Source organism: Podarcis melisellensis (genome assembly GCF_964234715.1).
Source record: "Podarcis melisellensis genome assembly, chromosome: 2".
NCBI lineage: Eukaryota > Metazoa > Chordata > Lepidosauria > Squamata > Lacertidae > Podarcis > Podarcis melisellensis.
Window position 1 is genome coordinate 28,015,828 of NC_138529.1, and position 23,163 is coordinate 28,038,990.

Sequence of the window (23,163 nt, forward strand, 5' to 3'; positions counted from 1 at the left end):
TATCAGCTGTGGTCCCTTCCTGACAAAGACAGACTTCCCAGTTTCATTTGTGCCTTAGCAACCTTCACACTGGAATACTGCAACATGCTTTATGTGGAGCCGCACTTGGAAAAAGCTCTGAAACTTTCCAGAGCAGCTAGGGTGCCAACTTGAATCCATCACACCAGTTTTGTGGGATTTGCACTAGTTGCCAATGAGAGCGAGCTTCTGGGCTGATGGTGTTAACCTTTAAAGCAAATAATAGCTTGGGACCTGTTTACCTTAATAGCAGCCGCCTTCATAGTTTCCTCCCCAATTGCTTCAAGATCCCTGCTCCAGGTCCCTCAATCTCATGAGATGAAGTTGATGTCAGCTGGGCTTAGGGGCTTTCTCTGCTGTGGAGCCCACACTGTGCAATGCTTTGCCAAGCATGGTCTGTTAAGCCCCGTCATAATATTGCCTTGTGTGGCTAATGAAGATGTGGCTTTTTTTGGGTAAGGCCTTCAGCTAACGAGTTAATTCATTTACTAGCTTAGCTTCGTGTTCATTCGATGGCTGATTTGGAATTGTTAAATTTGTTTTTAGTCTTATGTTCATTTTTTATTGTGGAATTAGCTTTAATTTGAGGATTTTTACCTGTTTTATAACACTAGTGATTTGTTGGCTCCCTTGAGTTTCCTTGGGTAATCAGGCAGAATAGACATTTTTTTAAAAATAAAAATAAAAGACACATCATCTTATTTCAGAAGCACTACACTGTGTTTTTGAGGTTACCAGCATGAGTTGGACCAAACTGCGGGAGGCAGTGGAGGACAGAGGTGCCTGGCGTTCTCTGGTCCGTGGGGTCACGAAGAGTCGGACACGACTAAACGACTAAACAACAACAACAACAACAACACACTGTGCCCAGTTCCACAGACACAAAACCTGCCCCTCATCTCTGGTTTCTTAAAGTCTCTAATCACAGGTGACAGAAATAGAAAGGGCAAATGGTGGATGCCACTACTACTCAGTTTTGATAATCCCTTCCATTGGCATCACATACAACAAAGAGTGGAGGACATAATGCAATTTGAGTGTCACACTCTTAACATCACACATTCCAGCTCTCCTGCTTTTTAACTACAGGTGCGTCTGCTTAAAATATGTACCTATACCAACCCCTCCATCCCTTTCCCCAGTGTTTTACAGCAACACCCCTTAGGAGAAAGCCTGTCCCTCTCCTTGTTTTGCTAATTTGCAGAAAACTATTCCCCACCTCATTGACCATCCCCACCTACTCCTCTCATCTTCCTTTGCTCAGCTCCTTTTAACCAATGGTTAATTTGCAAAGTGAGAGACAAATCAGGTTCTCCCTGCATGGAACATTTTGTTCATACCTTGATAGAAATTTGTACTAGCTGCAGCTTGTCAAATATAAAACATGTGCAAATTCCAATATATATAGATATATATTAAGTCTCGGAATTAAGTTCTTTTCTTCCACAAGGCAGCTGACCCATTGTCGGGAATGACAAAACAGAAGCCACCCCACTGCTGTCTGAAGTGCCACGCATGCACAGTATTGTAAAAAAAAAACAAACTGAAGCCCCCAAAGTACTCTATTTGTTGACAACGTGGGTGTTTCATTTTTCACCACCAAGCACTATCCCTTCCACAGAAAAAGCATCTGGGATCCATCTTCATAAAGCTAGCAGTTCAGAGGAATATTTTCCATAAGGAAGACAATTGACAAATTAGGGAACCGTTGTTTTAAATGGTTTGGGGTGAAATGAAACACAGTATTTCTATTTGTCTATATACCTTTTGCCACTTTTTCAACTTCCTGGGTGACATACAATGCTGTGCAGATTTCTGCTGCCATGACAGGTTTTCCGCCCAGAGTGGCTGGGGCAACCCAGTCAGATGGGCTGGGTACAAATAATAAATTATATTCTCTGTCCCATGCACCCTCCCCAAATTACTCCATAGGAAAGAAGACTAGTACATTGCTTTCCCCCCCCCAGCCCCGCCACCACACACAAAGAAACAATTTCTTTCCGTGCAATTTAACAAACCCAACAGCAAAAGTTCTGTCTGCTTTAAACATTTGCAGTCCTGTATCTTATTCTTTCCCCAACAGCAAATGAGTTTCTATTACCATATGGATACAGAAACACACTGTCTTCCAGCAAACTGTCACATGTTTAAAAGTGGGGGGGGGGGGCAGCCTTGCAGATTTTTTATAGTGTGCATACTAACAGCTCCATAACTAATGCAATTGCCTGAAGTGTGACTCAATTCACATGGACGAAACAGAGACTGCATTGTAAGCAGGGATTCCACAAATGCTCAGGTTGCTACTCTCTGGGTGTCATTTGCACTACTGTAACATGGCCGGTGGAGGGACGTGGGTGGGTGCTGTGGTCTAAACCACAGAGCCTGGGGCTTGCCGGTTAGAAGGTCGGCAGTTCGAATCCCCCGCAATGGGGTGAGCTCCCGTTGCTCGGTCCCTGATCCTGCCGACCTAGCAGTTCGAAAGCACATCAAAGTCCAAGTAGATAAATAGGTACCGCTTTGGTGGGAAGGTAAACGGCGTTTCTGTGCGCTGCTCTGGCTTCGCCAGAAGCAGCTTAGTCATGCTGGCCACAAGACCCAGAAGCTGTACGCTGGCTCCCTCGGCCAGAAAAGCGAGATGAGCGCCGCAACCCCAAAGTCGTCCGCGACTGGACCTAATGGTCAGGGGTCCCTTTATCTTTAACATGGGTTATGCTCTTGTCCCCTCAGGTCCTTACTTGTTTCAGAGAACCGAAAGGAAGAAGGGGGTCTCTTGCTTCATGCCAGGAAGAGAAAGAGACCTACATGGATGACTTAAAGGGGTAAGCATCTCTCCTGCTCCCACAATTATGCACATTGTGGAACCAAAAAGAAAGGCAGAAAAAACCTGCTGCGAATGTATTTTGTTTATTAACACAGGCAACCCTCCATTGAGGCGCATTCAATATGTGCATGACTGCACACATGCGCATCATATCCAAAAGTCACACCAAGGTGTTTCAAATATAAACAATTTCACTTAAAGATGCAGTGTTTAAGGGGACTGAGACCCCTGTTTAAATAGGGGGGTTGCCTGTATACCGCAAATAGCGTCCTTTTAAACTATTAACCAGGGGGCTGCTATTTAACGTTGTCTGGCTTAGTAAACTTGAACGGTTTCAGCCATACCAGAGTGGGGAATCTGTTACCCTCAGCAGTTCTCAACCTGTGGATCCCCAGATGTTGTTGGACTACAACTCCCATCACCCCTGACCACTGGTCATGCTGGCTAGGAATGATGGGAGTTGTAGTCCAACAACATCTGGGGACCCACAGGTTGAGAAACCCTGCTCCATATGTTGTTGGACTACAATTCCCATCAGCCCCTGCCAGCGTGGCAAATGGCCATAGACAATGGGAGTTTATAGTCCAGAAACATATGGAGAGCAACAGGTTACGCATGCCTGAGTTAGTGTACTTTTATCTGAAAATAGTAGAGTAGGTATTAGGTGTTCTGAATCTTATCCAGTATTGTTATGCAATGAAATCAGCCACCGCTTGTGTGACTGGTTTCAACCAGATATAAATGTGAAAGCAGAACAAGGTTATGCTGCCAGAGGTTTCATGGTTACGGTTTCAAAAACAAAAAGTCAAGCATTGTTCAATAATCCCGATGATATTTAATTATTTGGTATAGATTTAAACAATGTTTTGGTCCGGGTTTGCCTCTACTAACACCAAATAGCTTACAATAAAGCAAACAAAGTTGGCATCCATTGGGGGATTTTATGGTATGGATGCAGAAACAACTACAGTGGTACCTTGGTTTATGAACTTAATCCGTTCCGGAAGTCCCTTCTTGAACCAAAGCGTTCCGATACCAAGGCATGCTTTCCCATAGCAGTGGGGGACTCAATTTACAAATGGAACACACTCAACAGGAAGCAAAACATGTTCTGCTTCCAAGGCAAAGTTCACAAACCAAAACACCTACTTCCGGGTTTGCAGTGTTCTTAATCCAAGTTGTTCATAAACTAAGCTGTTCTTAAACCAAGGTACCACTGTAGCTGCAATATATGACCTTGTGGTGGAGAAAAATCAAGTTCTTAGGTTTCAGCTCAAACAAGGCAAACCATGAGCCCAAGTTCGGAAGACATGTTAACCAAGCCATAGCTTAGATCACAGCAGAGCAGCTCCTGAAGGACTGGAGAAGAAATGCAGCTGCAATCTCTCCTCTCTGGAAACTGTCTCATTCATGCTAAGCCATGGTTTGGCTTAATGTTACATGCAAACCAAACTAAGTAGATCTATTTTAGAAACCACTGATAAAAGAGGAAAGGATGTCCTATCAGCCTGCTGGCGCAATGTTGAAGATCATCACAATATTTGCACATGCCAGAAAACATGGGGCTATGGATCAGAGGTGACAACAGATTATGGCAGGCTGCAGAGGCCAGACTGAATTTGTGGACCCCAGTTTGGACTACTACTCTATTTGGCAAAGCAAACCCTTTGTAGAGCCACGGCTAAGAAAACCCAGCAGATATTCTGCTAAGTTGTTTTTTGTAACAGAAGCACATTAGCATTCTTGAACCCTAGAACATTTGAGTAATCTCAGACATAAAAGTGTGTAACTGGATGCATCTCATAAATTTGGGGGTACTGAAACAATTTCATAACTACGTTTTGGGGTGATGCAAGCTTACATTTGATTAGATTTTAAAGCCTGTGCAGAGCCTTAATTTTCTTATCTGTGCAGTGCCAAGCATTTTCATGAACAAACATTCCCAACACTTCTGTACAAGACGTGCATGGTGTTAGAATACTGCCTATAACTCTAGGAGATGGTTTTCTATATTCAAACTTGGCCAGCACTTCCCTGGTTGAAGAAATGATGGAACAGAAGCAAGCCTGATGAAATAAGGCCACTGAAGAATGTTTAAATCTAGCACTAAAAAGCTTTTAATTGGGCTACTCTTCATCCTTTACTCTCTAGAGAATGAGCACTTCGGTGTTGGGAACAAAAACTGATACTCTTTTTAAGCTTAAGTACCTCTGGGCTTTTTACATAATTTTTCCTAATGTCTCTTTTACATAAAACACATATGGCCTGGTTCAAGCCCAACTCCCCGTTCATTAGAGTTCCTGACCTATAACTAAAATTATTTCTCCTTCTGGGAATATCAAAATGAGGCTTCAATTATGGAAATTTTATAAGAACTCCGGGCTATTTAAGCAAATAGTGCTGAAGTATTAGAAAATGCTCAGAGAAGAGAGGAGGACTCCCATGCCTCTTCGAAGACACCTAGATACTTAGCTCAGTGTGAAGATTCAGCTCAGCCCATCCACATAAATCTTCCAGAAAAACAAAGTTCTATATTTTCACCCCTAAGCATGCATTCTCCATCTCCCCCACACAGGCAGACCAACCTAGAGAGGTGGGTAGAGAACCCACCTATCAACCACATGACATCCATATGATATCAGATGATTGACAGGTCAGTGGTTACACCCACCTGCCAAAGTAGGCATGCCATGGTGGAGGAGATAAAGATCTGCTCCATCAGGTCAAAACGGTTCCCAACCCCTAAGAAAGGCATAAAGCACAGGTACAATGGCACTGATGTTTGCTACCATGCCAATTTTGAGGCTGGAGATGGTCACTGGACTCCAACACATGCACTTGTGAGACAATATAAATGCAGTGATTCACAGGACCAGGCAGTTGATTTAGCTTCAACCAATTGGCAGACCTTTCAAACTTGAGTGCAGGTGAGTAATGATATAGGTGAAAAGCTTTTTAAAAATTTTTAGGATTTGACGCTTTGGGTTTAAGTCCAGTTAGAGTACTAAACCGATTTTCAAGTATGTTTTGTGCAATGCTAATAAGCAGCTGAGCATTGTTTAGCTATGCTGTTAACCTTTTTACATTCCCCCTTCCCATAATGTCAAAGAATATTAATAACATTGAGAGAGCTGAGTCAGGAAGTCTCACGGTAATCAACATAAGGCAGTCAATTCATTTCCATTTAGAAATGACAATGTAATCATGCAGAAGCATCTTCAGTGGCAGATGAAAATACTTTAATCTAGCAAGTACATACGAGAATATGCTGGAATCTGTGAACTGCACTAGTTTAAATTTTAAAAAAGAGGCACCATTTACGAGCCACTGAAACACCCTCCTGATGAGACAGAGAACTGATTTCATGGCTATTTCTCTGAATTTTTTTGAGAATAAGCAACATTTTACTCAGTGGCACTAATCTCTTGAATAAACATGCACAGGTTCAGGCTTTTAAAAAGTTGTGAAGTGCAGATTCTTAATTAAGAATCATATAGCAACTGGGGGACCTTTTTACCTATGAGATTGATTTACCCCACATGTGCCCACTTGGATTGGTGGAACTGGCACTATGATAGCTGCCACATAATACCCATTCTGCATTTATAATAACTTTGGAACTCACTGCCTGTTGAGATCAAGCAGGCGCCTTCACTCTACTCCTTCCGGCGCCTTGTTTAGACAAGCCTACCCAGGCGCTTAGAAAGTTGAGGAAATTTTAATCTGTTCTAATGTTTTAACTTTTGTATGTTTTAGACTAGGTTGTAATTTTTTCTTGCTTTTCTTGTCTTAATCTTTTTGTAAACTGTGTACAAATTTTATGAAATACAGTGGTACCTCGGGTTAAGTACTTAATCCATTCCGGAGGTCCATTCTTAACCTGAAACTGTCCTTAACCTGAAGCACCACTTTAGCTAATGGGGCCTCCTGCTGCCGCCGCGCTGCCAGAGCACGATTTCTGTTCTCATCCTGAAGCAAAGTTCTTAACCCAAGGTACTATTTCTGGGTTAGCGGAATCTGTAACCTGAAGCGTATGTAACCTGAAGCGTATGTAACCTGAAGCATATGTAACCTGAGGTACCATTGTAAACAGATATAATTAAGCAGTGATAGGACAGGAAAATTTTGTTTGCACTTGAGGAGATGCCTCTCTAGAGCTTACATGACCCTTTTCTGACATACCTCCACCAATGCACAAACATGGTGTCAACTGATAGCATCACAAAACAACACCCAGTGGATACAAATGTGAGAAAGCTGCTCTAACCAATACCAAACTACATGTTAATCATTCTACAAGCTTTAAATATTAAGCTGTCAAGTGCCAGGAAGAAAGAAAAGGCAATCTTCCCACAGAGGAACAAACACTCCAACAGCTAACATCCAGACAAGGATTGCAGTTAAGCTGGGAGTGGTTAGAACTTTGCCAGAACTTCAGTGTTCAGACACAACAGAAGGCTTTACTAGTCTCTCTCTTTCCACCTTGCTTAGAATTAAACACCACTCTTAATGAGTATTCATGCCACCAAGTCAGCTCACAAAATGCAGACATCCGTATTAGTTCTACAGCAAATGTGCTTAAGGGGCCAGGGGTGTTGGAAAAGTGCAGTGCAGCCTCTCGCAATGTTTTGCTTCTCTCAACCAACAGTTTCAGATGTCTTTATTGCATTTCATCAAGCAACATTTCACCACTCCCCCAATCACACTGCTACAATGGTAGCTGACAAGATACTTGCCTATTTTCTCCTACACAAACTATCGCGGGTGGCGCTGTGGGTTAAACCACAGAGCCTAGGACTTGCCGATCAAAAGGTAGGCGGTTCGAATCCCTGCGACAGGGTGCACTCCCGTTGCTCGGTCCCTGCTCCTGCCAACCTAGCAGTTCTAAAGCATGTGAAAGTGCAAGCAGATAAATAGGTACCGCTCCGGTGGAAAGGTAAACGGTGCCAGAAGTGGCTTAGTCATGCTGGCCCCAGAGGGAGCTGTACACCGGCTCCCTTGGCCAAAAAAGTGAGATGAGCACAGTGTAGATGTCCAGGATCCAAGGTACGGCTGTATATTCAAATGAAACGTGGCGAATGTATAAATTGAGAAAAATTGTACCTTATTGAGTAGTTAAAAGGGGAGGGAGCAGTGTTATTAATGTGCTGTATTCATACCATCCCAACATGGTGTAGCTGCAGTAGTATAAAATAAGAAGTTTTAAAATAGCTATTTTTGGTTGTGAAAAGGTTGTTCCTGTCCCTAACAGATGTTCCGTATCTTTCAATATTCAGACAATTAGTAGTCTGACTATTGATCCTGCAAACACCAGAGCAGTAGAATTAGGAATTTTAAGGCAGGGAATTAATAATCCCCAAAGCAGCACAGAACACCTGTACTTAATGTATAAACTTGTGACTTTTCCAAGCTCTGTTAAGGACAAAGATTTGATCTGAGTAGGGCTCGGACCCTGGGATGCCAAAGACGTTCATTCCCTCCCACCTACAACTTAGCAGTTCTAAATGAGGATGCGCTGGGTTTCATGCCAGTTCAATATCCTACTTCCTGATTCTATTGTTGTAAGAATACTTACCATAACAAAAGAATGGCCGGGCAGCCCAGGTAAAGCAACCAGTGACCATTGTCAAGTATCCTGGTATTTCAATCTTACTCCACTAAGAGTGACCGCCAAAGAAGATGATGATCCTAGCGGACAGGATTTCTGTTGTAGACTGCCTCCTTCTGTGATGTATGTATGATGTTTTTGGGGGTGGTCTTGAGCTACAGGGTGGGCAGTTTCAAAAGTCTATATAAGGGCTTGCACACCATTGTTCTGGGTTTCTCCTCCCTCCTGCATGTGGTGAGTTGCAACAGTTTAATAAAGATCAGGCTTACTACCTGCTTTGCTTTTCAATATTCTCTGGTTGGTCTCTGTTATTTTCTCCTACCGATAGGGAACACACTTAAGGACCCTATACAGGCTCTTGGATACCCCATAAGGGAAAAGAAGCAGGTTTTTTTCTACATCAATATGGAAAGGAAACAATCCCATTTCCCACCACTTTTTGCCTTGTGACTTGAAAACACATGTCCATTGGGAAATGGCATCACTCTCTAGAATGGGAACATTCAGTCTCTCTTCTATGTCAGCTATCTCTTTGACATAAGATTTAGTAAGCTGAATGAAATCTTCATATGCCATTTTGGCAAAGCAGCCACAGAAAACCCCTTCCAATTCCTCATGTTAGAGCTGCCTAGTGTATACTCAAGATTTGGATATTTATTCTACCTTATCTCCAGCACAGCCATTTGTCCTTTTTCCTTGAATAGACTTTTTTTTTTAAAAAAAAAGCTTCAGGACAATGACAAAATACTGCAATTCTGCAAACAATGGCAACATACAAAATAAGCTTTTAAACTTCCTGTGGCTCTAAAATATGAAAGCAAGAGATTACAGAGTGTCTGAATCCTGGATGTTTAACAGCCAGTTAGTTAAATAAACGTACCTACGTAAAGTCTAGGCGTCTTCCTAAGTTGTAATGGATTCCTATTGCAACAAACAGAATTATGCTTTTCTTTAACTTTCAAGGTAGTAAATGGGTGTATAATATACAGTATTTTGCCGATAATAAAAAGCCTTCAAAAAGCAAGAAAGATTGGTACATTCTGTCTCTAGTATTAGTATCCCACTTACACCTCCAGTTTAGCCAAAAAGATGTTTCTCCACTAGCTTGGTTTGAGGGGTTTTTTTGGCGGGTGGGGGAAATCGGGAAGAGAAAAATAATTCCATAAGCCAGGAGCATCTGGACCAAACACTAGCTCTGCTGCCAGGAAGGGAGCGGTACTCTGTTTTTAAAATAACTACTGTCAACATGATCACATGCTCATAGAACAAAATTGGGTGTCGATGCAAGATCAGGAGATACAAAGCCAAGATTGCATTTCATAGCCATATTTAGCATCTCTTTAGTCTATAGTCAAAAAGGAAATCCTCTCTCTGCACACATTGTTAATGGGTTATGGCCAGCAGGATACCCTGTTATCAACCAGCTGTTCACAGTCCACAGACATTTAGATTGGATCAAAGGAGTTTGTAGAGTACAATGGGCTGCAGAACAGTTGCTTGGTAATGTGGGTATCAGCACAAAATGGTCTGATTCACAGGCTGCTTACAACCATAGTTAAACTAAACTATGGTTGAAATGTGCTCCTGCATGCTGCTGAAATCGTGGGCACTTCACTCCTCCCCTGCTCCTGCTGCTGCTGTGGCTGATGAGAAACAAACCAGGATCTGTCTTACCATTTCTCTCCTAACAAACCACAGAGTACAGTGGAACCTTGGTTCTCGAACAGCATTGTCATAGCTGGCAAGTGTCCCTTATTTGAAGGGACAGTCCCTTATTCCACCGCCAAGTCCCGCTGCTGTCCCTTATTGATGGATGTCCCTTAAATGTCTCTTAAATGATGTCCCTTAAATTTCAAAAGAAGCAGCTCCTCTCCCTGCCGGCCAGGGAGGAGGGAGGCTCCAACTGTGTTGCTTGGCTGTGTTGCTCACCCAATAAGAAGTCTAAGGACGACTGAGGGGGTGGAGCTTGCATGCCTTGTGTGTGGCTAGTTAATGCAAGCTGAGGGGTTTTTTGAATGCTGAACGCCATTTTGTTGCACGTGCTAGTGCAAAGCCAGGCCGGGGAGCCATCTTAAGTTGAGGCTGCATAGGCCTTGTGGTGCATGTGATTCAGATTCTATTCAGTTGAACCTCTGGTTACAAAGTTGGTTGGACAGTGTTCTCGAAGCTACCCAGCATGAGTTTGACCAGACTGCAGGAGGACAGGAACAGGTGAGGCTGCAGGTCCCTTATTTTCAAATCTGTAAGTTGACAGCTATGAGCATCGTTGATGAACAAATCGGCTCCTAAACTCGGAAGTAAGTGTTTTTGAACGTTTTTTGGAAGCTGAATATCTGACGCGGCTTCCACTTGAGTGCAGGAAGCTCCTGCAGCCAATCGGAAGCCACGCCTTGGTTTTCGAACAGTTTCAGGAGTCAAATGGATTATGTTTGAGAACCAAGGTACGACTAAGGCTCGTTTTTTGCTTTACCAGACAATGCTTGTTTGGAGAGAAATGAGCCACAAGTCTGGATCTAGATGTAAACCTAAGACAAAGTTTTCCTTACTGAAAGGGAAGAGGGAAGGAAACACCAGCTGCTACATGCAGGCAGATAATAAGACACCTCAGCAGACCATATCTCAAAAGTTTTCCTCCTCTCTTAAGGAACACACACTTAGGTTTCACCAATTTCAACAGGAGAATTAAGCATACGTCCAACTCTTCCATTGGAACAAATTATACTTTAAAATGGCACCGCTTTGGCTGCATTGTGCCCAAGTTTTAAAAATTTATTACAAAGCCAAAATTATTTTAAGGCAGGCCTGCAAACCTATCAGAGCACAAACCACAAAAGAAAGGAACAGGGAAAAAAAATGATAATACCATCTGAGCAAACTTTAGAGCATTTTATTTAACAGTGCTTGGGGGGGGGGAGGAGAGGAAATCCTGCAATTTAGCAACTTCTGCAACACTGTTAAAACCCAAAACACTACCAAAGAGATCAGCACTTTCTAAATTCCAGCTATAAAGAAGGATTTTTGAAAGTCTGAAAGGCTGAGCCATTTCTTTTTCACCTCAACAAGCAGTGATAATATAATCCACCCATTCTTCCTCTCTTAGTTTAGTTCCTGTTGCCTGAAAAACAGAAAGGTTTTATATTTCCTTACAATGGGTGAAAGTTGCCCTTTTTTTTTTTGCCTCAGAATGAAATCTGTTTCCCACCTAACCGTTTAATCTAATTTGCAGCACAATCCTACTCAGAAGTCAAGTCCCACTGAGTTAAGTGGAACTTACTTCCAGGTAACTGGGTATAAAGACTGCAGCTAAAATGTACATAAACACCTCCTGAATTTTATCCTAAGTTACAGACTGCAGACTTTGTTGGGCCTGAACTTCATGCCCAGCTTTCTCTCCCCTGCTCCTACCTCCCAATTTTTTTGGGCCCCTGAGGCAGAAAATCCCATCTGCACTTCTCCCCAGTCCCCACTTTTCAGAAAGTAAAAAGCAACAAAAATAAATAACATCATGCTGCCCTTTCATGACACTCAAATTTAGGTGCCAAGAGTAGGGTCAGTTTGAACGGGATGCTGACATGAACCAGACATTTAAAATACAGCCTAAAAAGAACTCTGTGCTACCATGAGGTAGGGTGAAATGGCAAATTCTGGGCACCATTAAAAGCAGCAACTTGTCAGTTATTTGGGGACTTTGCGTCTCCAGTACTAAAATCTATTCATCTGGCTTTGCTTCATACTCCCATGATAACAATATAGAGTGGAAGTACTAATATTTATAAAAGTCTGTCAATCTCATCAATGTTGGAAATTTTTGTTCAATCTGGCGGTTTACAACACAGCAAGTCATCCACACGCCTGGTGTAATGTACAGTGGTACCTTGGGCTACAGACGCTTCAGGTTACAGACTCCACTAACCCAGAAATAGTACCTCAGGTTAAGAGCTTTGCTTCAGGATGAGAACAGAAATCGCATGGCAGCGGCGCGGCGGCAGTGAGAGGCCCCATTAGCTAAAGTGGTACCTCAGGTTAAGAACAGTTTCAGGTTAAGAACGGACCTCCAGAACGAATTAAGTTCTTAACCCAAGGTACCACTGTAATCATTTCTTCTTATGAAAAGTATTTGTGAATAGATGCATATTAAACATACCTAAAACTGCATAATCCACATAAATATATTGCATTCTTATGTATATATTTTTTCACTTCTCTTACCCAACAAATATTTATCTGCAATGCATTTGAATTAGAATACACCTTTGAGCTTAATTGGCCTGAACATAGCTGCTCAGGGTCAATTTTATCCACTCAAGTGTGCAGATGGTAGCAAGCGAAAGCACAAAGCACAAGGGCCTTCTCAGTCGTGACGCCCGCCCTGTGGAACGCACTCCCAAAAAACAACTATCTGACTTTTAGAAGACATCTGAAGGCAATCCTGTTTAGGGAAGCTTTTAATGTTTGATATTTTACAGTGGTACCTCGGGTTACAGACGCTTCAGGTTACGCGGTTTTCGGGTTGTGCACTGCGTCGAACCCGGAAGTACCGGAACGGGTTACTTCCAGGTTTTGGCGCTCGTACAGAAGCGCTAAATCACGCTTTGCACATGCGCAGAAGCACCAAATCGCGATCCGCACGTGTGCAAATGCAGCGCTGCGGGTTGTGAATGTGCCTCCCGCATGGATCACGTTTGCAACTCCCTGCTGGGAGTCGCCCAGATGGGCAGGGCATCATCATCATCATCAGACTGCAGGCCCAGCACTGACTGGATCCGTTAGAGAAAGTTAGAAAGGCTTTGCTTCCTTTTAAAATCTACACTATATTAAAGAGAAAGAAAAATGACAAATACCAAATACATAAGTACTGTCTGGGTGGAACATGTAATAATGTACAGTAACAGTATTCTTGGCACAGACCTCCATCTTATACCTGCCAACACAGCAAGGTGGATGAACAGATTCTTTCAAACAAAGCATAGATAGCTGCACCTTATGATAGTCCTTCTACTGGTATTTAAGTAGCAGGCATTCAGATGGGTTTAAAGCTCAGGTGCATGACAAATTTAATTAAGTCTTCAAGGGAACTATGCTAGGCAACAAGCACAGCTTCATCAATACTTACACATTTGGAAACACAATCTTATTTCTCCCTACAGCATCTCATACCAAAACTGGGAGACCAGATTCTTAAAACTACTTTTAGAATTAAATTCAGAACTATTATGTTGTCTTTTCTTTCCCATCAAATAGCTCAAGCCAGATTGAGACTCATTTGCTGATAAACACTCCTATTTCCCTTCAGCGACTCTTTTCAAATCACACAACCAATTAAAGAACAAGTAATTCATTGTTGTTGTTTTTTCATGCAATTAAAACATGTGGCCTTCCCCAGCATAATCTCTAGGTTAATCACCAGGCAATTATTTCCTTACACCTGCATCTAAAACAACTGAAAAAGGCCCTAGGATCTGTTGTCCTCTATGCTTAGCTCAGAAAATATGAAAAGTATAGTTAGTCTTAACCTCCAGTTACCATTTGGTTAAACCCCAACTCTACAGGATAAAGTAGCTGGTAATGGTTACACAGTGCAGGAAGTGTTTGCACCAAACAGCTGAAAAATAAACTCATCCACCTAATCCAACCAGATTTAAGCAAATTGCTGGTGAAGCAAATTACAACTCCCATTATCACTGTCTAGTGACCATGCTGGCTATGACTAATGGACCTTTGGAGTCCAACATCTGGAGGGCCGAAGATTAGCCATCCACTTATCTACACACTGCACAAATTTTGCACTGAAGCAAAACTTGCTTGCAACTTACAGTGACAGTGGTGTGCACAAAAACGCTGGAAAAACCAAGTGCCTCACTCATGTTCAAGAGCAAGAAAGGGATGGTTGAGAACTCCCAAGGAATAGGGTGACGAAACTATAAAGGCAAAGGCAAGTTCCCTAGAACTCTTGTTATACCCTCTAATTTCATATGCCACTCTGGTCTATGACAAGGACAAATAGAAAGCAAAAAGTTAGGTATAATGTCTTTAAGCCAGAGCATGTTGACGGAATCCCTACAAACATATCCTTAAGACTTGCTGTGCTTGCAGGTTTACAGGTGAGGCACCAACTGGAGAAGGTACCGACCTTAAACCCATATGAGAGAGAGAGAGAGAGAAATTAACCAAGCAAACATGCTTGTTTTACTCCTTGAGTGTCGCTAGTCTATCAATGCCTGTGAAACAGGTCCTCTTTGCACAGCATCCATTTGTGTGTGTGTTTTTAAAAAAAATGATAGTAGCCTTTTTCATCTTTTTTAGTGCATCAGACTTCTTGAAAACAGTGTGTGTGTTTCCGCCCACAAAAAAGAACAATTTCCTTTCCTCAAGATTCATGCAATGACACTTGGTTGCTCTCACCAGGCAACAGAGACAGTCTGTCTTAAGACTCTCATGCCTGTCTCGATCTCTAGGGGACACTATCAAAATCTGATTAGAACACAGCATGGCGCTTATCAAGTGTGCTTGAAATCAGAAGTCACTGACTAGGTATTTGTCTTGTCAAATGAAAACCCCCTCTGGCATAGGCAAGAGTAATTTATTTATTCATACATGCATACTTAAGATTGGAAGTGAGGAAAGAGCAAATGAAAATTAAGAGACCAGGGAAATATTGTTAACAGAAGGCACTCTGATATATTCTGTGTGTGTTATCAAACACGCAATGCTATAGGAAGCAAGAAGGGAGTGAAGAGTTCTCAGTAGTTAATTCATTAATAAAAATACATCAACTAATTTGGTTTTTTTGAAACTCTACTCTGTAGCTTTCACAAAGTACTCTACTACAGCTTAGTGCAGACTTAACACACATTAAAATTATTATTGTTACCACCACTATCTCTGCATCCTACCTTTTCTCCAAGGAGCTCAAAGTGGTTTACACTGTTCTCTCCCACTCCATTTCACTGTCCAACCCTGTGAGGTAGGTTAGGCTGATAGACAGTGACTGGCCCAAGGTCACCCAGTGGCCTTTAAGGCTCGGAACCCTGATATGTGATGGCGCACAGTGCCAAACCCAGAAGTGACCAGTCACTAAAAGGGTGGGGTGGGCATAACAGAGTGTTTCAATTGCACACAAGCACATAATGACCCAGAACGCAACTCAGGGATTGTCTGTAGTAGCTACTAGTGACAATGGTTATTCAAGCCACCTTGAAAATGTTATCCAGAAAGGTGTCTTGTAAAAGTTTAAAAATAAATAAAAGGTTGCAGCTTTACACTTGGATGACCACGCAGCTATCACTCAAGATGGCTCAAGCCCTCCTGGATGGGAAACATGTTAAGTATTATTATTACCCCAAGCGGCTTCTATGATCTGACATGAAACTGGCCAAACTATGGGAGTAATGCCAGCGTATAGGTTGCCTGATAAGATACAAGCATTGCCATATGTAATTAGAAGTACCACGCAGATCCTGCTGGAATCCAGCACCAGTGAGGAGAACAAGTACAGTAGTGATTTTTTAAGCCAGAGGCCTTTGCAGGCAAACGAAAAGCAAGCAGCGCCCTACCTGCAGCTCCTTGTCAGAGTATTTTTGAGGGTTCTTGCTCCCTTGGCTCTTCTTCCGGAGCTTCTTCAGTTCAGCCTGGCACTTCTCTAGCGAATCCCCCTTGTTCCTTTGCTCGGTTTGGTACTTCTTCAGAGCAGCCTGTATGTGGAAGAGGTGTGAGTAGCTGAAACAATAATATGCTGAAGGAGTTGAGCAGAGATTTCCCCTGCTCCTAATGAGCGCAGCTAACATCCTCCCTACAGGCAAGAAGGTCCTGACCTCACACCTGCTGAAGAGGGTATGTTTTGAATGAATACATGATTAGAGAAAAAAGCTGGCTTCCTCTGGGGGAAGTGGAGAAAACACATTCCCAGTAACCAAGAGAACAGAGGTCCTAGCAGAAGGGAAAGTCAACACAGCATGCTCATACATGCTTGGGAAAAGGGCTGTGTTTGGGTTTTGAAACCTTTTGGCCTTCTTCTTTGGGTGTAGTAGTTCACCCTGAATTTGGAAACCTTAAAAATAATAATAAAGAGTCTGCAGAGGGAGGAACTAAGAGAGAAACCCCTTATCAGTTTGGAACAGTAGAATTCAGCTCAAAAAGAACCACCCAGTTTTCCCAAGAGGGACTTGTAAGGCTGGTGCTGCTATTTTAAAGCAACGTCCACTTCTAATTACTATATGTTCCTTTCTAGCAAACTAATGCTTGGCAAATCAGTGGCAAGCAGACTATTAGAAACTAGGCTTCTTATCTGGGCTGTAAATTAAGCTGCAGTGAGCTGGGGCTTCAAAGTTCTGGAAGTTTCCATTTTGTTCAGAAGGAGAGGAGAAGGGAGAGTGGTCATGTCAAAGTTTTGGATAATAGAATGAACTGAAGAAGCAGGCATATACACACACACACAGGCTGAGTTTTTAATGTAAAGAATTATCACCTCTGCTTCCATGGCAATGTTACCTACTTCAACTTTAGTAGCATAAACATTCACAATCCCACTGAGATTTAATGACTCATAACTCCCCGTGTTCATTTCATATCTAGAGATGGTCTGGTTATGCTCCCACACAAATGAGAACTAGAAAGTGCTGGATTTGAGGATAATTTATCTAGTTCTGTTCAGATTAACAGAATAGAGCAGAGAGTCTACATTCAGAAACCATTTGTATTCTCTCTTTAAAAATTTAGTGCAACTCAAACTCTTCGCAGACACAACCATAAATAGGAAGGTGTGGGAGGGGAGGACAAGAAAAACAATGGGCTTTCATTTCCTGTTTCACAAGCTTCTCCAACATATTTGAAATGGATTTTTTTGCATCTCTGGGGTACAGGGGAACTGAGTGAGATGTGAAAGTGCCCCTTTCAACAGAGAGAAGTTCAGAGAAAGTGTGAAAGTCAACTGCACTCTCCTAGCTCTCTTATCATGTCCAAAATGTCTCTTGTTTTGAATGCAAAACACCAAAACTACAACATAAACCTTGCGGCAATACAATGGGTTTTGAAAAAGTGAACCACATAAATTTGAATCCCGGTGATTTTAAACTTACAAAGGATGAACACACTCATGATATCTTAACAGATAAAGCATAATCTGAATTAAGTGAATGTAGTTCAGAACTTGTCCTTCAGAACATATCTTAAGAAATGCCTTGCAGGATCAGATCAAGGTTCAACTAGTCCAGCAGAATTTGCAAGAAACTCGGCCACCGGTAGGTTGTATCTTCCTTGTATCTACCCCTTGTCCTGGAGCAGCCCAAACATTTATGGTAGTAGATCAATCAGTTAAATGCTACTATAAATGCAATCAGATTTGAGCCAGTGATCGGATTTACATTAAATATAGATTACATATTACTTACACTTAGATACCGTGAATCCAGTTCTACTTTCTGCTCCAGTTGTGTTAATAGCTCATTGTGGAAGGACTTCAGCTGAGAACCAAACAGAATAGAGGGAGGGGAGATAACATCTTTAACAATATCAGTATGTGAATACGAGAAAGCATGCCATGAAGGGCAACTAATCCACATGGGACCTTTGCATCTGGGCATGTGTACACAAAACAGAACGTGAACCAGTGCAATAATATAATATGTAGGACAAAGAAGCACCAGAACAGCCAAGCCAGCTCTGAGAAGACAGGTGTATTTTATTTATTTTACAACAATTATATGCCACTTGATTGTAATAAAACCTCAAAGCTGTTCACAAAAAGAACAGAACAGTAAAATTAGCAGTTAAAATAAAGCAGTTTTTAAAAATGTAAAAGCACAATAAAGAAGCAACGAGCAGTTATAGGCCATGGGGTGTACCTGCAACAACACAAATCAAATGGAAATTCCTATATTTTTCCCCTGAATAAAATATGAGGAAAGTTTACCTGCCTTGCTGCAGCAAAGAGCTTTCCTGGCGCTGCATGAAATCAATCGGTCAAGCAAGAATCTTGGTCCACAATCAGGTTTTTCCCCCTGCAGCTTCAATTATTTCTCTGACATTGCCGAGGCCAGCATATGATTTATGATTTTGTTTGCCTCATGGCTTATTCAACAGGGGGCCTTATTCTTATTTAAAGGACTTGGCAACTATTTCACAACAGATGTATTTTAGATCCACGTGTATCAAACAGACTGCCTCTTGGCCAGCCTCTGTAAAAGGGACATGTCAACAGGAAGTAAAGTGCTTACCATCTCTTCCAACTGATTCTGAATCTGTCTGTGGACTTCGGCCATTTGGAACAGAACCTCCCCTAAAAAAAGGCAAAAACAAAACAGGGAGGAAGGGAGACCAAAGGAGACATTTTTAGAGACCTTTCTGCATCAACCTTCTCTCTCTTCCCTTTCCCTTCAAACTACAGGCCTGCAGTTGTTTTTATTTTAAAAAATCACTTCAGTTTTGCTGGTGCCTGAGGAAGGAACACTTCTTTCTGAGACTCATTTAAGACTAACTCGGTTTACACATACAATACGTGCTACCCCAGAATACATGGTCAGTTAGGCAGACTTAGGCAAAAAATTGACATCCAGCATCTTACAGTCTGCTTCTCTCTGTTTGGCTGTGTCTATCTCTCACCAGGAGATAGTTATTCTTTCTCAAAAGTGTATTATAAAAGGTTGGGCATCTTGTGATGTTCTATAAGGTTTGTCTTCACATGCAAAAAAACAATAAAGCATTTAAATAGAGAATACAGAAATGGTAGAATAAGACCAATTATTAATGGTTCTTGGGTATACTAAAAGTTGTGTGCAAGTTTCAACAGTCTTCGTTGCAGAACGCTTTGCACTGATTGACAAATCCTTCGTGCAGACAACAAGCCAACTCAAGTTTTCTGCAAGCTTATTTATTTCCCTAGAGACCCTCATTCAGCAACAGATGAATTTCCTTAGAGACTCTGTGAACATTGCTCCCACTTCCAGAACAAAAGAAGAAGCACAAATGTGATCTTTTAAAACATTTTATTTGCTAAACAAGTGTAACTTCCCCCAAACTGGTAGGAGCATATTTCACACCAATTGGCTGTTCAGCAGTAGTAGCCTTGCTTTCAAATAACAGGCACGACTGCAATGTGGGCATTTCCAAGCCCATTGGTTAGTGGCACCTTGCTAATTATACTCCAGATTATTGGGGCGGGGGACAGACCCAAAGCAACAGCAGCATAATACCTTTATTAGGACCAGGTTTTTTTTTTTTGGTTTTTTTTTAAAAGGTTCTTTCAGGTTCACCACAACTCTTCTTCAGGTTGCATATTAAGCCCCTGACCCCCCAAAAATCAAACGAAGGTGCAGAGTGTAGGGTTGCCATATTTCAAAAAGTAAAAAACCAGGACACCCCGAATGTTGTTGAGCTTGATGCAATTCCCAAGACTGCAGCTTGTAACAGACTTAAGATGGAACAGAGGAATTTTAGAGGATCGGCAGAATAAGTTAATGGAGTATGTGGAGTTAGCGATGCTGACTGCAAAGATAAGAAACCATGATAAAACATACCATAAGAGAGGAATGGGAAAACTTTGGAGAATATTTAAAGAATTTATTTATATATATATTTATTGAATTTATATACCGCCCCATACCCTGAGGTCTCAGATTTGTAACAGTTACATAAATCTCCAAGTAGCAGTCAAATCAATTAGAAGGTGTAGAAAGATACGTAGCACAACTAAGAGTAAAAAGGAACCCATGGAGGGGTGTGGAAGTCGAATAATGTAGAAGGATAATGAAGAATAGTGTGAAATGGATGCACCAATTTACTGTTAAAGTAAGTAGGCTGTGTGTGTGTGTGTGTGTGTGTGTAAGTAAAGGGGGAATTTTAAAGGCAACTTAATTAGATTACATCATGCCTGGTACAAAAAGCTTGCATGTTGCAGCAAGGCATGCTGGGCTGAGGAAGCAATGGCGACTCTCCCTTCAAAAATCTAAGAGCCAACGGGTATTCAGCTGTCTCTGTGGCACTAATTGGAACACACAGGTTCCTCTTAAGGCAGAGAATGGAAATAAATCAGAACCTGGTAGCCGTTATATTGACAAAGTTGCAGATTAATTAACGTGCGCCATCTATAAAAGGGTCCCATGTGCTCCAATTAGCACTAGAGGCACATCAAAATAACGGCTGCCTTTTAATATTTTCAGAGGGAGGAAAAAACCTTTGCTCCTTTGCCCTGGTAGCTTTTGGTGCTATCCAATATCTTTTTGCAGTAGACATGCATTTTAAACTTTCTCCTTTTCAATCTTAAAGCTATTATTAATTTAGGCTGGATTTTTCATTAGACCCAACAATTCTCTCTCTCTCTCTCTCCTCCCACCACTTTTGTTATGTTGGTTAATATCCAGCCTGAAGAATAATTCTGGCTCTCTATTTTGTGACTTTTCCATTGATCCCAATAAAAAATATTATGCTGCTGCTGTTCTTTTTATCCACCCCCGCCTGCCCACAAGCAACCCAACATGGATGGCTCCATTTTTATTTTTATTTGGTCCAGAATGATACGGTGGTTTGCAGTTTGGTGAAAATTGTGTTAAGTAAGAGGTGGATTAGTGGAACTTAGAAGTAGTGAACTTTCAGAAACAAGCAGGTTTTGGAATAGCATACATTGTCCCCTTATGTTCTCCTCATTTAGCTATATGCCCACATGCAGATCTCAATAGCAAACAGCTTCTCAGCTAAACTCTACCCACTAGTTATCCACACTGTGTTGTTGCAAAAGGAAAGGCACTGTTGAAGTGCAAAATCATCCTGCTTCTGATTTGCTCAACTTCCCACACATCGTATCGAATTCTTTCCCCCCACTTATCCCTCTCAAACTGCTTTGTGATGATAAAGCAGTTTAAACCAACTCAGGCAATTAGATCTGTTTTTGTATTTTCTTAACCCTATAACAGTTTGAAAACTATATTAGAACGCATTAAGTGTTGGCCAGGGCTACCTGCTGACTCTCTGAAAGAGCCAGATCTAGGATTCAGTATTTGAAAATGATTAATCAGTCGTTAAGAGCATGAATTTGATGGAATTTGACAACATGAATTTGACGAAACTCTGGGAGGCAGTGGAAGACAAGAGTGCCTGGCGTGCTCTGGTCCATGGGGTCACAAAGAGTCAGGCACAACTAAACGACTAAACAACAACAACAGAGCATGTGACGCCTAATCTCAAGGTCACAGGTTCAAGACCCTCACTGGGCAAAAAAGATTCCTGCATTGCAGGGAGTGGACTAGAAGATCCAGGAGGTCCCTTCCAACTCTACAAGATTCTAATATGGCACATTGGGACACTCTTACTTAACAGTTCCCTAAAATTCAGAAAGCTACCATTATAACACAACCTTTTACTTGGCTACCTATGTTGAAAACTGCATTCTATTTTTTTCCCCTCACCGTCTTTTTTTTTTATAGTAATATTTTATTAAGTTTTAACAGTAAAAGAAATTCCAAGCCAGCAAACAGAAAAAAGAAAAAACACAAAGAATATATAAACATAAAAGCACAAAAATACAAAATTACAAAATACAAAAATACAAACATTAAACATAAAAAGGAAAAAGAAAAAATAGACATAAAAAAGAACAAAAATCCCTCTTTTTTTATTTCTCATCTTTTCCTGACTTCCTCATGCCTCCCTTTTTTGTATCCCTTTTAAAAATTGGTTCAGCAAATTCATATCCTATTAGTTTATCTATTATCAATCCAATCTTACATTTTACCTTGTTGCTAGAACCCCTTCAATTCATTTCAATGTCATCAACATTCAGAAATTTTACAATGTTTCTGTAAATAAATTTTAAATTTCCTCCAATCTTCTTCCACCGACTCTTCTCCCTGATCTCGGATTCTGCCAGTCATTTCCGCCATTTGCATTCTAAATTAACTACTGTGAGCCATTAACTCCCAAAAGTTGGAGAGGGTGCAAAATGCATGTTTAAGACAGCATACCGGCTTTCAACTGAATGCCGCCGCCCCACCCAAATCCCTGACACTAGAGGCAGTTTTTGCTCTCTACCAAGACACTGAAAATAGCACAAGGTAGATAAACAAGAGAACCACATATATAGACAAAAACTCTCTGGGGAGGAAAATGCCAAAGGTTTATTCCTTTAAAACTACAAACAGCAACTGCTGATTACAAGAGTTGCACAGGGGATGTAAGAAAATGGTTTCACTACTGTATCTACATGTGGCAGTTTATTAGATCGTCATTTTGGAAACATGCCCTGTAATTTTATAAGCTTTCTTCAGTCAAGAAAGTTATTATTATTAGTACTCAATATAGTAATAGGATGCAATTTATGTCGTACAGCTTTTCTAGCTTCAGAACCTGAAGCCATTGCAGCTCTGGCTGTGATCTTGCCAGAGCTGATAAAGATAATCAGGGTCAAATAGAGCCGCCATTTGGTTGGAAGGCCCAAGTGACTATTGAATTAATACCGCAGTACAGAGAATTGTGGGAGTGCAGTGAAGCCAAGGGAGTCTTTGAAAGCTGCCTTATATGTCTCTTCCTTTTCTGCTTTAAAGAGGTATACTCCTCCACTTTCTGCCAAGTGAGGAAGTCAATTATAAAGGTAGTCAATCATGACAAGTCTAGGGAAGGGAGGATTATTCCACTGCTGCAGGGAATGGCTTCACCAGACTTGTGTCTCCTTCTCCCTTTTATTCCAACCTATTAAAATCCCGCTTTGGCCACGCAGCTTCCTACGTCTAGT

At 41.5% G+C, this 23,163-nt stretch overlaps 1 protein-coding gene across 4 annotated transcripts in view; it reads right to left on the reverse strand.

Annotated features, from left to right (window-relative positions):
- Positions 1-23,163, reverse strand: part of BAIAP2 (BAR/IMD domain containing adaptor protein 2) — a 134,900-nt gene that overhangs the window by 51,826 nt on the left and 59,911 nt on the right. For all 4 annotated transcript variants that reach the window (XR_014165328.1, XR_014165329.1, XM_081899735.1 and 1 more), the window contains exons 4-6: positions 18,659-18,720; positions 17,834-17,905; positions 16,001-16,138 (exon numbers count right to left, since the gene is read on the reverse strand). Coding sequence is in view for 2 of the 4 variants with exons in the window: in XM_081899735.1 (XP_081755861.1) it covers positions 16,001-16,138; positions 17,834-17,905; positions 18,659-18,720 (272 nt within the window). In the remaining 2 variants the exon portion in view is untranslated. The remainder of the gene's footprint in view (positions 1-16,000; positions 16,139-17,833; positions 17,906-18,658; positions 18,721-23,163) is intronic.